The 17,409-nt window shown below is 40.3% G+C and overlaps 1 protein-coding gene across 5 annotated transcripts in view; it reads left to right on the top strand.

The window, feature by feature from the left end:
- The window catches only part of fat3a (FAT atypical cadherin 3a), a 182,592-nt gene that overhangs the window by 103,908 nt on the left and 61,275 nt on the right, over nt 1-17,409 (top strand). For all 5 annotated transcript variants that reach the window (XM_086260683.1, XM_086260681.1, XM_086260682.1 and 2 more), the window contains 5 exons: nt 22-2,750; nt 2,867-4,238; nt 15,660-15,856; nt 16,016-16,169; nt 16,309-16,542. In XM_086260683.1, the coding sequence (XP_086116809.1) occupies nt 22-2,750; nt 2,867-4,238; nt 15,660-15,856; nt 16,016-16,169; nt 16,309-16,542 (4,686 nt within the window). The remainder of the gene's footprint in view (nt 1-21; nt 2,751-2,866; nt 4,239-15,659; nt 15,857-16,015; nt 16,170-16,308; nt 16,543-17,409) is intronic.

The raw sequence follows: 17,409 nt of genomic DNA, 5'->3' as shown, positions 1-17,409 counted from the left end.
TGTTTTTTTTCTCTTCAACAGGAAACAGTGGAAATACATTCCAAGTTGAGCCAGTTTTGGGTGTCATCACTGTTGCGCATGAGCTGGACCTATCCAGCATAGGCCATTATATTCTCACTGTCAGAGTAATTGACAGTGGCTCCCCCCCACTTTCCACTACCACAATAGTGCGGATTGCTGTCACTCTATCTGATAATGCTGGTCCAAAGTTCCCTCAACCTGAGTATCAGACTGAAATCATGGAGAATGCATTGGTTGGGACCTCTGTCAGTACAGTCAGTGCTGTCAGCCAGTCCACCCTCAATTATGACATCAAGCAGGGCAATACCAATCATGTTTTTCAGATAAATCAGTATAGTGGAGTGATTACTACTCAAAAATCGCTTGACTATGAGACTACAACTTCTTACACACTGATAGTCCAGGCTATTAACATGGCTGGCATGGCCTCCAATGCTACTCTGTTAATCCAGGTAGTGGATGATAATGACAACCCACCAGTGTTCCAGGAGCTTCACTACCATGGGAGTATTAGTGAGGCAGCACCAATTAACAGTGTAGTCTTAAACTTAGATGGTTCACCTCTAGTAATAAAAGCCACTGATGCTGACCGTAACCAAAATGCACTGCTGGTATACCAGATTATTGAAGACACAGCAAAAATGTTCTTCACCGTGGACTCAGGAACTGGCTCCATCAGAACTATTGCTAATTTAGATTATGAAACCTTTACTATCTTTCATTTCCACGTACATGTGAGAGACAACGGAACGCCACAGTTGACAGCAGAAAGTCCAACTGAGGTCACAATACAAGTGATTGACACAAATGATTCCCCACCTCGCTTCACCCAGAGTTCTTATGAAACAGTCCTGTTACTCCCCACTTATGTTGGAGTTGAAGCACTTCAGGTTTCAGCTGCAGACCCTGACAAAAACATCACTACAGAGCTTATATACTCTCTGACTGATGGAGAACTGCAGCACTTTGCCATCAAACCTTCAAGTGGAATTATTGTAGTCAAAAACAACAACTTTTCCAAAGAGCGTTTCCGCTTCAGTGTCAGAGTTTCAGATGGTAAATTCTCTAGCATGGCTTTGGTGACTATAGTTGTCAGAGAAGCTCTAGACTCTGGTCTCAGCTTCACCCACAGTATTTACTCTTCATCTATTAAAGAGAATATATTGAATATCACAAAGGTAGCTGTGGTCAATGCTATTGGAAACCGTCTGAATGAACCACTAAAGTACAACTTGTTGAATGCTGGTACACATTTCAAAATTCGCCCAACATCTGGAGTCATCGAGACCACAGGTATAGCATTTGACCGTGAAGAGCAAGAGTTCTATGAACTGGTGGTTGAGGCAAGAAAGGAGCATGACCCTCTCCATGTGGCTAGAGTCATAGTTAGAGTCCAAGTTGAAGACATAAATGATAATGCCCCTGTGTTTGTTGGACTTCCTTATTATGCAGCTGTTCAAGTAGAAGCTGAACCAGGATCACCCATTTTCAGGGTCATGGCAGTAGATGGTGACAAAGGAATTAATGGGCAAGTATCTTACTATCTCAAAGATGACCATGGTCATTTTGAAATCAACAGGCAGACAGGTAGTCTCAGCCTCAAGAGGTCTTTTGAGTCTGATTTGTCCAATGTGGAATACCGAATGGTGATATATGCCAGAGACAGTGGTTATCCACCCCTTTCATCTACAATAGAGTTTCCCATCACTGTAGTCAACAAAGCCATGCCTGTTTTTGCCAAATCATTTTATACTGTTGCTGTGAATGAGGATGTAGCTGTGCACACACCTATCCTTGGCATCAATGCCTCAAGCCCTGAAGGACAAAGCATCATCTACACAATTGTTGATGGAGATCCATCCCTACAGTTTGACATTGGTTTTGATACCGGAGTCATAAGTGTCATCCATGCTTTGGATTTTGAGGCAACATCATCTTACCACCTGACTGTTAGAGCCACAGACTATCTTACTGGTGCCCATGCTGAGGTTGATGTAGATGTGTTTGTCCAGGATGTCAACGATAATCCACCTATCTTCCAGAAAATGACCTACAGGGTAGTTTTATCTGAAACAGCCATGATTGGAACGCCAGCACTCCAAGTAGTTGCCACAGACAAAGATTCAGAGAAAAACAATGTTGTCCGCTACCAGATCTTCTCGAATTCACGTAATAATACAGAGTACTTTCATATTGACAGTAGCAGTGGATTAATCCTGACAGCTCGTATGCTAGACCATGAACTACTCCAAAAATATGACTTTATTGTCAGGGCAACTGATAATGGTTTTCCACCACTGAGTAGCGAAGTGTCTGTGACAGTCATGTTGAATGACATAAATGACAATCCTCCAGTTTTCAACCAGCTGCTCTATGAGGCATATGTGAATGAGTTGGCAACAAGGGGTCACTTTATAACCTGTGTCCAGGCATCTGATGCAGACAGCTCAGATTTTGACAAGTTGGAGTACAGTATTTTATCAGGAAATGAAAAAAGGAATTTTGCAATAGAAAAAAAGACAGGGATAATCACACTGTCCAGCCACCGTAAGCAAAGAATGGAGCCTGCCTATAGTCTCAATGTTTCAGTATCTGATGGGGTGTTCACCAGCACTGCACAAGTTCATGTAAAAGTGTGGAGGGCCAATCTGCATAGTCCAGTGTTTGGACAGAATATGTATGAGGCGGAGCTAAGAGAGAATGCTGCTGTGGGAACCAAAGTTATACAGGTAGGTGCAGTAAGGATTCATTAAATTATACATTAAAAAGAAATAACATTAAGTATATTAAGTAGCTATAAAGTATTTTTCTGAATTGATAAGGGTGATCAAAATTTTCATTTCAGGTCAAGGCAACAGATGCAGACCCAGGAGAGTTTGGGCTCATAACTTATTCCTTTGTGAATGATGTTGGTAAGGACAAGTTTAGCATCGATGCAAATGGTCAGATCTACACCACAGAAAAACTTGATCGTGAGGATCCAGCTAACAAAGACATTGTTCTCACAGTGGCGGCCCAAGATTTAGGTGGACAAGTCTCTTACTGTACAGTACAAGTTACTCTATTGGACGATAATGATAATGCACCTTGTTTCCGTGCCACAGAGTATCGAGCTTCAGTGAAATCTGATGTGGCTCAAGGTTTTTTGGTGACACAGATTCAGGCCCATGATCCTGATCATGGCATTAATGCTAAAGTGACATATTCACTTTACAGTGAGGCAAATGTACCAGTGGTAGACATTTTGGAGATAGACCCGGACAATGGATGGATGGTGACTAAAGGCAGTTTCAGCCATTTCAGAAATTCTGTATTATCTTTCTTTGTGAAGGCTGTTGATGGAGGAAATCCAGTCAGACACTCTCTAGTATCTGTCTATATCCACGTTCTTTCTCCAGAGACTTTTATTCCATCCTTTAGCCAATATCATTATTTATTCAATACACCAGAGAACACTCTTATTGGTTCAGTCATAGGAACAGTTCACCTCAACGCTCCTCTTGAATTTACATCACTCTCTACTACTTTTGCCCTGGTTAATGGAGAGGCTGGTGAAAACAACCATGATGGTGTGTTTGTGGTGGAAAAGCATACTGGAGTGATCAAACTTGATAAGCCTTTGGACTACGAGGTGATCAAAGGATACTACTTCAAAGTCACTGCCACGGCACAACAGGCTAAGCTTGATTCGGTGAGTTGTGTTGAAGTTGAAGTCAAGGTATTGGATTTGAATGACAACAAACCAGCTTTTGAGGCCAACTCATATGATACCACCATTATGGAAGGAATGCCAGTTGGAACCAGAATCATTCAAGTTCAAGCAAGAGACCCAGATTCTGGAGCAAATGGCCAGGTAACATATAAACTTGGTTCATTAATCCAGTTAAAAGAGGATTCAGACACACTGGTCAGCACTTTTAGCATTGACAGCAATACTGGTTGGATCACTACACACAAAGACCTGGATCATGAAACTAGTCCCTCGTACACTTTTACAGTGGTGGCCTCAGACCTTGGGGAGACCCTGACTCTTTCCAGTACAACCACTGTCACAGTTTCATTGTCAGACATCAATGACAACCCTCCCAGGTTCATGGAGAACCACATCTTTGGTTCTGTTCAGGAGAGTGACCGCCCAGGAGAGGTTGTGGCTGTGCTGATAACTAGAGATGATGATAGCTCTGCCTTCAACCGTCAAGTCAGCTATCACATCACTGGTAAGTCCCAAGGCAAATATTTTTTACTGCATTGTTAAGGAATAACAGATTAATCTTGATGGTTAAAAACTTAAATACATCTATTAATTAAATCAACAATTGACGTTAGGTAATTCAATTCAGAGCACTTTGTTTTTATAGCGCCAAATCACAACAGCAGTTGTCACTAAGTATTTTACACTGTCAGGTGTAAATAACATACAGAGAAACCTGCAACAATCAAGCGATCTCTCCAGCCTCTTTTTGAGCAAAAACTTAAGTAAAATGTATTTATATAGCACTTTTTACCGAAAAAAATCACAAAGTGTTTCACAGTAAAATAAATAAATAAATAATAAGAATGTAAAATAAATAAATAAACAAAATTTAAAACAAAATGCAAAACAACAACAATGAAGAGAAGCAAAAACTGGAGTGATATTGATTTTCATTTCACTGATCAAAAGATAGTAGACTCTTACTGTGGGATTCAGGAAACAAATACCATCTTTCAATGTTTCTTGAAGTCAGCCTGGGATATTCTTTGTATGAATAAGGTCCAAATCTGCAGATCAAATGTAAAATATTCATAAATGACTATAGAGTATGGATAATGATTGCTCTCCAAGTGCATGTCTGATTAAACATAGTGATTTGGCTGATCAACGGGCAGTGAGCTACAGGAAAAAAACAACATACTATAATTAGATACATTTAAAATTCATTAAATCGCCTTAACCATAAATCTTTATAGAATATGCAATTGAGTTATTATTACTTTCCGTAATTTTTGCCAATTTTGATAAATGAAATAGAATTTCCTTTATATAGCGCCAAATCACAAGAACTGTTCCCTAAAGATCCTTTATATTGTAAGGTAAAGAACCCTAAAATAATACAGTGAAAACCCCAACAACGACCCATAATACCATAAGGCAGAGCCTTTGGCTTATGGGCCCTTCTTCTGTGTAAGACGCACCAGTTTTGATTCAGGAAATGGACACCTTGTCGACTTTAAAGACTAGGTTTAAAAATTGGTGTGATTGTAGCCCAGGAGGATGGAGCAAGTCATTTACTAATTGGAAGTTTGGTGGTTCGATTCCTGGATGCTTCAGTGTGCATACCAAATATCCTTGAGCCAGATACTAACCCCTGTAATGCATGCACTGGAGTGTGAATGTGTGTAATTGTTAGAAAACACTATTTTCTGACATTTAGAAAATAGTTTGTATAAAGCCTTTTTGAGTGCTGAGGTAGAGCAGAAAATCGTTATATAAAAACCAGTCCATTACCAAAACTTCCCTTTTGCTAAACAATGTAGTTTGAACTGGATCTGGTGACACCGAATCTTTCCTTTGTTACACTGCAATAGGCTTAGGCTTCCCATGAGTCACTATGTCATGATGCAGTATTTCTTCCTCAATCACCTTATTCACTCTGTGATTGTATGTAATTTCTGCATCATCATGTAATTTCAAATGCAACATTCAACTTCAAAACTTTAGAGTCAGCTCCTTAACTGCTTGTATCTGTTCATTGTCTAGTTCAGTCTGTTGTCGTTGTGGACTTGTACTCTTATGTACACCACACTGACATTCTGTCTCAGGATAGTCATGGACCATCTAGTTGTACTCTTTCGGAGGTTGGTCTTTCTCTGGTCTTATACCCATTCAAAAGCAGATGATATATCTCTGACCATTCCACAAAATCTTCTACTAATACTCTCCTCCTGCATATCACACATATTTTCAACCTACTGCATAATCATCTGAATATTTCTGTAGAGGAGGTCCTGGAGGTGTACTGAAAGTCTGAAGTGTAATAAGTGAACAGGAATTGAAACAGTGCAGCCCTTTCTGGAGCTCCAGTACTATAAATCACAATGTCAGCTAGAGCACTGCCAAATCTTACATACTTTATACTGGATGTGATTACTGACATTTCCTGTGTTTTCTCCCTGAGTGACACTGGTTAGATTGTGTTGAAAAGCTTTTGTAACCCACATCAACTACACTGTCACATCCAACCATTACAATAAAATATATATGGAAGCTTCATAAGGGCAACTGTGGGTCATGTGATAGAGAGGGTTATCTACCAATGGTGGAATCCACACACTCAAGTAACCTCGGGCAAGATACTGAGCCCATTGCCTCTACTTGGCATATGAGCACAAGAAAGTATGCGTTTAGGTGTAGATGATAAATGTGCTGTGTGAATGTAGGTGTGACTGGCTGAGTAAGGTCTGCAGTAGAAAATGGTTTAAATTTTCAACTGAATAGAATGGTGCTATAGAAGTATCAGGTTTTTTTTGTTTAACATAATCTGCCTTTGGATCCTCTTCCACACGCTCCATTCCTTACACAACTTTAAAAACAAGTGGCCTCTAACTTTACTTGATATTCTCTGCATCAAACTGTAAAAGTCAGAAATAAACCCACAAACAACAGCTGATAGCATTGTCATTCTCTCTGTTGTCAGCCTTTAATACTAGTTCTTATAGTTGTTTGTTTCCCAGAAACTTTATATGCAAGTGTCTAATAATGATGCTTTCATTTTTTGGGGGGGTATTTAGCCTAACCCTCAGCCCCTGGCTGTATGTGATACACCAGCAGATAAAAAAAAAAACAAAAAAAACAAAATGGATATGATTGAATTCTGACTGTTCCAGAGAAGTCTTGGGAAGCTGCTCAAGTTTTGAAGATCTGCACCTACGCAGTTTGAAATTACGGACCTAAGTAATTAACCTGTTTGGAAATCAGTCTATGGCTGTGGTTGGCTACTATTGGCCACTATCTGCGCAGAGCCTTCTCCAATTTGACTTTTATCTGAACTGCATTTTAATGAAATAAATGATTTTAATTGGGACTGACTTTCTTCTTCGTCTGATGGCACACTGTTTATCTTTAAACTTTAAACAAAATATTCAAAGCCTTAATCCCAAATCACCAGATAAATCATCTCTTATTAACACTTTTTTAAACTAGTATGCCAAATAGGTTTGTGGGTGATTTAACTGGGGTCGTATTACAATTCCAATTTAGCATGGAGATATTTCCATTGGCCATTCTCCTACATAAGAGCAACCAGACGTGGGCTACTGCGAGAAAGTCTGACTAATGACGATTGGCTATGTTTTCGTAAGTTTTGTAATTGGTTCAATGCCTCCATTAGGAGGGCAAATGCTCATACCATCAAGATGGTTTCTGAACAGTCACAGCTAGCTTTTGATTGTATACAGTCACAGCTGTGTCAGCTCTGACTGGTTTTAAATACAAATAAAACCAAGGTCATGTTGTTCTGAAATAGAAAGTGCATGTCTGCAGTACTTCACTCTCTTGTACCCGGCATTTCTATTGAACCTGTGACCTCATACAAATACTTGGGTGTTTGTGATTGGTGATAATCTTTCCTGTAAGCTACATATTGCTCATCTGTTAAATAAACTTTTTTCTTTTTTCCAAAATCATTGCTAATTTGTGTTTCACTTTCACTCCAAGGAAAAGGCATCTTGCTACCACCTTTTTACCCCTCCTAACTAGCTCTGCTCATTCTCTCCATCTTTTGGACTCTATCTGGTTGACTGGTCCTTATTGGCCTTGCTATTTGTGGTTTACTGCCCTCCTATTACATGTTACTTAAAGATTTTAGTCATAGTTTGTGGTCTCAAGACTTAATTACATTGAGCGTTGCATCAGTTCGTACAGAACTCGGAAAGAAGACATTCTTCTTTTCTGCCCCGTTTCCATGGATTACATTACAGAAAGACTTACAGCTCTCTCAGTAGATTTCACTTGCAGAGTTTAAAAGATGTACAAATGCCTTTGTGAAATCATAATTGTGAATTTGTTCTTGTTTTTCCAGTAACTGTTTAAACATGAGATAATTTTTATTTTTGTCATTTTATTCCTATTTTATTGTTTTATTGTTATTTTATTTTGGTTGTCTCTCTTGTAAATGAGACATTGAGTCTCAATGAAGGTTAAATAAATTAATGACCACCTCTGGTGGAGTTGGGCTCCCTCCTCCTGCTGGCATGGTATCGCCGAGATGTGTGGTCCCAAATCTTCCCTACCGTTGAGGGCTGCTGATGGCCCATCTCTGCCTCTTGCTCTGGTGGGGCATTTTTGCAGTTTCCCACCCTAATTTCTTTTTTTCTTTTTTTTCGTCTGTCCCATTTGGTTTTTTAGCCGTCAGAATTGTTGTCTGAAGACCAACAAGGATATCCAGTGGATTTACTTTGCCAAATGGATCATCACGACCTTGCCGTATTGGTCCATTTGATCGACCTTTGTTGTTATTATTTATTTTATTTTATTTTCAGTTGTTACAGACGGGACAGACATGACTGAGGGATAGTGTTAAGAGATATACTCTAAAGCACTTCTTCAGTAGAGACTCAGAGAAGAGAAACACACAGAACTTCTTGCTAGCAAGGGCAGCCCATATGCGAATCCAGAGATCTGAACCAATCTTGTGATGGTTTGTTCGGGATCATTAAAAATAAGTAATTTATTTTTGGCAAGATCATCATTTTTATAGTGGCGACCCTTCCCATGAGTGATATGGGTAGAGATTTCCATCTAGTCAGATCGCCTTCTACTTTCTTTAGAAGTGGGATGTGGTTTAATTTAGTTAAGTCTGAAAGCTTAGGAGAGACATTAATACCTAAATATTTAATATTTCCAGATTGTAGTGGGGCAGAAGAAGAATTATGGAAGGAGCAGTTAATTGGAAGAACTGTAGATTTTGACCAGTTAATTGAATAATCTGAAACTCTTGAAAACCAGTTTCTGAGGTAATTACTCTAATAAAGGTTGGTTTGTGAGTTTTGGAGAAAAAGCAACAAATCATCCGCATAGAGACTGATTTTATGTTCTACGTTCTTACATTTTATGCCCTTAATTGTTGTAACCTGTCTAAATGCTGCTGCTAGTGTTTCGATAAAAATTGCAAAAAGTGAGGGGGAGAGTGGGCATCCCTGTCTGGTGCCCCTCAGGAGACAGAAACTGGAGGATGTCTGGTCATTTGTTCTGACACAAGCTGTTGGTGAATTATATAATATTCTTAGCCAGTTTATGAAAGAGTTTCCAAAACCAAATTTGTGTAAAGTTGCGAATAAAAATTTCCAGTTAACTCTGTGAAACGCTTTTTCTGCATCTAGAGATAATATTGTGGTTTCAATGTTTTTACTGTATGGGTAGTCTATTAAATTAAGTAATCTACGTGCATTTGTTGATGAGTGCCTACCTTTTATGAAACCAGTTTGGTCAGGATGAATTAAAAAGGGGGTTATCTTCTCTAATCTTTTTGAGAGGGCTTTGCAGATTATTTTGAGGTCTGCATTTATAAGGGATATTGGACGATAGCTTGAGGGAAATAAAGGGTCTTTGCCTGGTTTTAGCAGGAGACTAATGTTGGCAGAATTCATATTTGGTGGTAGTCTGCCACTTTCCTTGATTTCCTGCAACATTCCGTGGAATACTGGTGCCAAAATTGTCCAGAATTCTTTGTAGAATTCTGCAGGGTAGCCATCTGAACCTGGAGCCTTATTATTGGGCATACTTACCAGGGCTTCCTGGAGTTCACCTGGCGTCAGTGGCGAATCCAGTGCCATTGCTTGACTGTCTAGTAATTTTGGAAGAGTTACGTTGTCAAGAAACTGATCAATTTCATTTTTAGATGGGTTTATTTGTGGTGAATATAGAGTTTCATAGAAATCCCTAAAAATGTTGTTTATTCTTCCAGGGTCATATATTGTGTTTCCAGATAAATCTTTATCAGCACATATAGTTGTTTTTTATTTATTTATTTTTTTCTAGTTCCTTAATATTTTTGTTTTATTCTTTCTTTTTGTGTGATGAGAAAGAAATTATAGGGCAGCACGGTGGTTAGCACTGTTGCCGCACAGCAAGAAGGTCCTGAGTCCAATTCCACCATCAGGCCGGGTTCTTTCTGTGTGGAGTTTGCATGTTCTCCCCGTGTCTGCGTGGGTTCCCTCCGGGTACTCCGGCTTCCTCCCACCGTCCAAAGACATGCAGTTTGTGGGGATAGGTTAATTGGATAATCCAAATTGCCACTAGGTGTGGCAATTTGCCACTAGGTGTGGCACGTGAGTGCGAATGGTTGTCTGTCCTTGTGTGTTAGCCCTGCGACAGACTGGTGACCTGTCCAGGGTGTACCCCGCCTCTCGCCCTATGACAGCTGGGATTGGCTCCAGCGCCCCCCGCGACCCTGAAAAGGATAAGCGGTAGCGAATGGATGGATGGATGGATGGAGAAAGAAATTATTTTACCTCTCATCACAGCTTACCCTGCTTCCCATAGAACAGAAGCCGATGTTCCGGGAGTGTCATTAAAGTCTAAATATGAAGTCCACTCTTTAAAATATTTAATAAAGTCTTCATCTTTGAGCAGCGATGTATTGAATCTCCAGTTTTTACTTGGTGTAGCGTTCTTCTTATGTATTAGTGTTAAAGATACAGGAGCATGATCACTGACAGCTATAGGGTGAATCTCAGTGTCTGAAATATCACTCAGCAGTGAGCTGCTGACTAGGAAATAATCTAGACCAGAGTAGGAGTGATGGACATGTGAGAAGAAAGAATATTCCTTACTGTTGGAGTGAAGGGAGCGCTATGCATCGCAAAGGCCAAAGTTGCTCATATACTGTTCGATTATATTTGTGGACTGCCAATTGCGCTTAGTTCCTGTTGTGTTGGGCCTATCCATTTCTTCATTTAGTCCAAGGTTGAGGTCGTCTCCAAGAATAAGTGTGCAATCAAGTGTGCAATCAAATCATCATAGAGTGCACTAAAAAATCCGTGGAAGAATGAGGATTCATCAACATTTGGACCATATATACTTACAATACATAGCTTTTTGTTAAATACTGATAATTTAATAATAAGGAATCTACTCTCTGGATCTATAACTGTATCGAGTACTATAAAATTAACATTTTTATGTATAAAAATTGCTACTCCCCTTTGTCTAGAATTATAACAGGCTGCAAACACATTAGGAAACTCAGGTGTTTTAAGTTCGTTTAAACCTGTGACAGGTCTGTGAGTCTCTTATAATAAAACAACATCTGCCTGTAGTTTTTTAAGCTGGTTAAATATCTTTAACATTTTTTCTCTGGTACCAGCTCTATTTACATTCCATGTGACAAACCTTAGTGTGCCCATAATTGTGTGTGTATGTCTAATGATGTACGCTGGGTGTTTCGTTTAGACGAAGAAAATTGTTTGTAAATAGAAAGAGAAAACAAAATGTGTGGTGAGAGGCTCCATAAGTCTGACTATGTGTGTGTATATTCACTAATATGAACAAGCGTGGCTTGCGTGTGTGTCCTATAAGTCTGTGTGTGCTGTGAGGCTGTTGTAAATGTGCTGCCGTTGAGCGCATGTTTTTTGCGTGATCGTGGTGTGTGAATATGCAGAAATAGAGGGTGTTTATAGGTGAGTGGGGAAGTAGGCGATCACAGCAGTGAAAGAAAAGAGAAGGAAAAAAACCATGAGAACAGTGAGCGACAAAAAAAAAAAAAAAGAAACAGAAACATTCCAATTAAAGCAATGACGGAGGGTGACGGTGTTATATCGGCTATGACATCATACTGATATTACAAGGTTAAACTCATGTTAAAGGAGAAAGTGTGAATGAATAAGAAAAGAGTGTAGCGGGTTCTTATCTGGAGTGCAGTCAATATAACCACGGAGTGGTGCCGGTGTCACGGTAGAGCTGTCCGTCCACGCAGAGCCGGTGTTCCAGATCTACTGGCGTTTAGATCTACTGGCGTTTAGATCAACTGGCGTTGGTCGAACAGATGTGTGGCAGTCTTGCGTTTCAGGAGCTGCTACTGACAAACCGGCAAAAAAAACGCCAAATGTGTCATCTGTGACACTTGTGAGGTTATCTCAAACACACTCCGTCAGTCTTGATGCTGTTGAACGACAAAATGTTTAAAAATGTGGCGAGTTTACCTGGTGATATCGTCATGCGCGACGCGATCGCGAAAACAGCAAACAATTAACACCACGCCGATGTTGTTCACAGGACAGCACGAGTAAACGATCGGTAGACTCTTGTCGTCGTTATTGTTCCCCTCGCACGTTTTATTTCTCCGGTTTCAGCGTGATTGCTTCACAACTAAAGCGAGCAGTTTACTTTGTGTGCGCTAACATGGACTCGAATCAACCAGTGCCACCTCTGGCCAAGTGCCACAGCCTACAGCCAGCTCAACTTGTGACACACATCTGCAGCACGTTTGAATTCGTTTCATGCACAATACATTTGTACCTTTCAATTGTGTCTGTTTGTGCGTCATGCAAATAAACCTTTGAAATGAATGAAATGACACTAATATTTCACTAGTGTTGTAACATCACATGTCGTTAGAGTAGTCTGCCTGTGTCTTTTCTCTGTGAACAAACATTTTAGAGTTGGTTGTTATATACAGTCTGTATAAGTGTGGTTAATCTAATGAACATTAGATCCTGAGTGCGTCCATAAAAATGAAGGTTATAACAGAAAACCTGTCGCGCTCTCCCCCTCTGTCTTTCACTCACACAGACACGCACATCACTGCCATCAACTTTGCTAAATTGCTAATGAAAAACATTGATCAGGCAGCTGTGATTGAGCAGCAGTGTAGATCCAACTATTTTCACGGTTGTTGTGGTCGTGATAATTTTGTGAGGCCACATCAAAAAGGCTCGGATGAGCTTTCCAAAGTTCTACAAGTTGTGCCTCCATCGCTTGTGTCCAGATCACACGCTGCACTGCCGTGCTGCGCCGTCTTTTTCGCTGACATTTGTGTTTGCGCGTGCGCAGTGTGAGAAACTGCGGTGACACCCTCACGACCAAGCGATTGATGATCGGGAGCTCGTCGTGAGGTGTCAATCCCTTCTCGTTACCCCACGTATAATACACGATGCACGACGCATGATGAAGGCCAAAATCGGGCCGATCGCCAAAACGGTCGCACGACTCAAAAATCGGCTCAAAATGGGCCAAAAATCGCACAGTGTCTGCCCAGCATTACTAAAATCGTGATTTTTTTTTTTTTTGCGAGAATGTCTCATGACAGTGACGTAAGCGAGTGCGACGTTCGTGACAACAGCTGTGTGCAGATCAACAATGGATCATATGAGTGCGGGAGAGAGTATGAGCGTGCAGCGTTTAAAGCGTGGAAGTACTGACCTTACTTTGAGTTTGATTCCATAAAAAGTGACAAAAACATTAGTGTCCGTTGTGCGTGGGAAGAAAACTTCTTTTTACAGCGAAAAACCCCCCCTAAACTTCCAAGCAAGCACCGAGTGCGCTATGACGTAATGGGAAACTCACAGAGAAACTCGCGGATTCTTCCACTGACCGCTGCGGCACACCTGCACCAGGGTAAACCTCCGCCTACGCCACTCCTGCTTTACAGGTGAAAACAGAGCAACAGGAGCGCTAGTCTTTGATGTTATTTATTTTCTGTTCTGTTTTACTTGCATCTATTTGAAAGAGTGAGTGTAAACACGCACACAAAAAAATATTTTATGTGCTGGAATGTGCAGAAAATAAGTTTAAATGTTAGATAAATTTCTTCCAGTCAGAGAATGTTGCATATAATTAAATTTTTGCTTGATGCATAAAGTTAAAAGGTTAAAACTAATAAAACAAGTTTTAAAAAGAGACTTTTCCGTATTATTACATTTTGTATGATGGATTATGCAGAAAAAGTAGAATTGGGCTGAAAGATCTATCGCTTTGTCACCTATTCAGGTTGTAAATCGTATTTTTAAAAAGTAACTAAGTAACTAAGTAATTAATTACTTTTGAAAATAAGTAATCAGTAAAGTAACGGGATTACTTTTTTAGGGAAGTAATCAGTAATTAGTTACTGATTACTTTTTTCAAGTAACTTGACCAACACTGCTTGTAGGTGACATTCACAAAGGTAGGTTGGTTTGGCAGTTAATTTTACCGGTCAGAGTATTTTTCTAGCTAATATTCACAAAGGTAGGACAATTTGCCACTGTGCGCATGCGCAGAAACAACGGGTAGGATGGTTTGCCAGGTAGGATGGATTCCAAGAACACCGGCAGGCAATGTTGTACCGGGGGAGTCTGCCGGGCGACATCTCTTCGATGACGGTGTCTCAATTTTGGCTGGGGAAGATGCACTCTGAGCCTTCTTCATTACTAAAGCGTCTAAACTCTCCCCGTTGTCCTCCAGGGTGTTAGACATGATAGGACAGATGTTGTTAGTTATATGACAATTGATTAGTTTATTTGGCAATACTGAAGCTTAAAGAAACTTTGTTAAATTCTACGCTTTTTTTCCGCCAAATCTCCAGCGTCTGACGTCACCTACAACATAGGTCGCTTACCTTTTCCCGTCACTTCCCTCACTAATTTCTAAGTACATTTAATGACAAAGACACACACACACACTTGAACTTGACAATCTTGCTCTTTTTCCTCTATCACATTCGCACACACATACACCAATATCAGAATAAGATTGTTGATTGCATTTTCGAATTCTTGTGTTCCAGGTGTTTGTTTCTCTTACAAGCTTCTGCCTGTCCTGAAAACCAAGATACACAACAGTGCAGTTCAGATCATAATTCTAATTTCCGAAGCAGCCAGGCAGGACAGCCAAAAAAAGTTAAATAAACTGAAAAACAAAGAAAACAAAACAAAACAGTTTTTAAAAATCAGCAACAGTATGATGTCAGATAGTCACACGATGCAAAGTCTGAAGTAATAGTAGTTCAAGCTACCAGACAGACAACTTGTGTATCTTACACTCAGCGATAAAGACTTTATATAAAGGACCCGATGATTCCACACAGGTTTATTTGGCAAACTGATTTTTATTTTACTCTCACATATGTATATACTTCTGTGACTGTACACTTTCCAGTGGGCTCCAGCCCACTGTTCTCCACTCCAAACCTCACATACCTCTTCTGGGCCTCAGCAGCTACTGAAATAGGGAAGGCATGGTTAGCATGATGGATCTCAGCCTGTGCCAGGCAGCCTTCCACATCACTGTCCCCTGAACCCACTGCTCTGCCCCTCCCCTGTAGCTGAGCCACAAAACACACCCTGCCACAGCAACATGCTCATTATTTTGCACAGAAATGACAAATTACTGTATGGATAACACTAATGACAATTTTTAAAAATTTATTTAATTGACTTTACTCTGTGTCAAAACATTTCAAATGAAATTAAGAATGGTGATGTTTATGCCCATTTTGAACTTTAAATATAGTTTAAAATTTGAACTTGACTTAGAATATACAGGTTTTGACTTTGAACTTTGCCTTCAGCCACAGTGAAAACTAAAAATGACCTTACTGCACTTCAGATTTTACAAATGGATTCACAGCCATACTTAACTAATTTCTTGACTGATCCTGTATTTAATTGTGTGTGCCGCCCAGGTGGGAACTATCGTGGTGTATTTGCCCTGGGTCTGGTCCAGGGTGAGTGGAAGATGTATGTAAAGGGCCCACTCGACAGGGAAGAATGCAACCTATACAACATCAACGTCACAGCTAGTGATGGATTGTTTGTTTCCCAAGCAACAGTAGAAGTGACAGTGGTAGACACCAATGACAACAGCCCAATCTGTGACAAGGTGAGAAATAAAGTTGTGTATTGTTTTGTTTTGTTTTTCTACGTAACTGATTTGGCATAACTAGTGTGTGTGTGTGTGTGTGTGTGTGTGTGTGTGTGTGTGTGTGTGTGTGTGTGTGTGTGTGTGTGTGTGTGTGTGTGTGTGTGTGTGTGACTGCAGGTTATGTATACTGCCTACATTCCAGAGGACCTCCCAGTCACTAGTGTTTTGTTGAGGGTTGGAGCTACAGATGCTGATATGGGTATCAGTGCTTGGATTCAGTACTCTCTACATGGTCCTGGATCCCAAGACTTCACTATTGACCCAGACAGTGGTATGGATGCAGACCTACTTTAAATACACACTTTTTCTCTGAATTAGCATGAATCGCAACTTAATCATACACAAGCCAAATGTCATCCCCCCGTTTGGCTCCATCACAATGTTTCATATCTTGTTTTAAACCTGTCCAGGTGAGATCAAGTCATCTGTGCCTCTGGACCGTGAGATGACACCTAGTTATCAACTGGTTGCCCAGGCTACTGATGGTGGTGGGCGGTGGTGCCATGCTGTGGTGTATCTGACAGTAACTGATGTGAATGACAATCCACCTATTTTCACCCAGTCTCGGTACACCACCAGCGTCTATGAAGACACAGTCACCAAAGCCCTACTTACACGTATCCAGGCCATAGACCCTGATGAAGGTGATACACTAGGCAACTGTTTATATTATCACTACTACAAGTACTGCTTCCATTGCTAATCTGCATCACAAGAAACCAATTACTCAAGGTGCAACTAATTGAGCCACATCAAAAAAAATTAGCAGTATTTAATATAAATGAGGTACACAACATACCTAATTGAAATTTGGCTCTTTCTGAAGTGCTCAAACTTTCCAGCACTCCTTTTGGATCACTCCCCGGAATTCTCACAAAAACACAAAAAATGTCATTAAGCATGATGCACATCATGCTTGCGACCTGATGTCTGGGTTTGAACCACGAGGAAGAGTTTGGTCATGCTGAAAATGAAAGTTGGATTAGATTGACACAGAGGTCCTTGCTTGTGGACTGTTATGAACTTCCTTTCATGAAGCAGTGTGAAAATAGCATGAGTGCTGGAAGGCACAAATCATTTCACAAGGAGACAACCTTTAAGGAAAAAACATTCTGAAATATTTTTTTCAGCAGGGCTGCACATAAGTGGTCCTCAGGTGCACATTCGCTGTCAAAATAAAAGACTCGCACCAGATAAGAAGTTGGAACGCGCGTTTGTGTACATAAGATGTTCTGGAGGAGGACAGACATTTGTTCAGAAGTCTTAAAGCTGTCGAAGAAGCAAGCTCCACAAGCAATTACTTTGGTGTTCCTCCACCGCAAAAGAAGCGCGTATTCCCGGAAATTCCGAGAAATTCCGTAAGCAAAGTAATTGCTTACATCTTCAAAATATCGACATCTTTAAGAGTTCTGAACAAATGTCTATCCTCCTCCAGAACATCTTATTTACGCAAATCCACGTTCCAGCTTCTTGTCTGGTGCGCGTCTTTTATTTTGACAGCAAATGTGTAC

Source organism: Aulonocara sp. 'chitande type north' Nkhata Bay, linkage group LG14 (genome assembly GCF_057382095.1).
Source record: "Aulonocara sp. 'chitande type north' Nkhata Bay isolate Kocher_YH1m ecotype deep benthic linkage group LG14, A_spYH_male_GT1.1, whole genome shotgun sequence".
NCBI classification, from domain to species: domain Eukaryota; kingdom Metazoa; phylum Chordata; class Actinopteri; order Cichliformes; family Cichlidae; genus Aulonocara; species Aulonocara sp. 'chitande type north' Nkhata Bay.
This window is presented reverse-complemented; position numbering and strand designations above follow the sequence as displayed.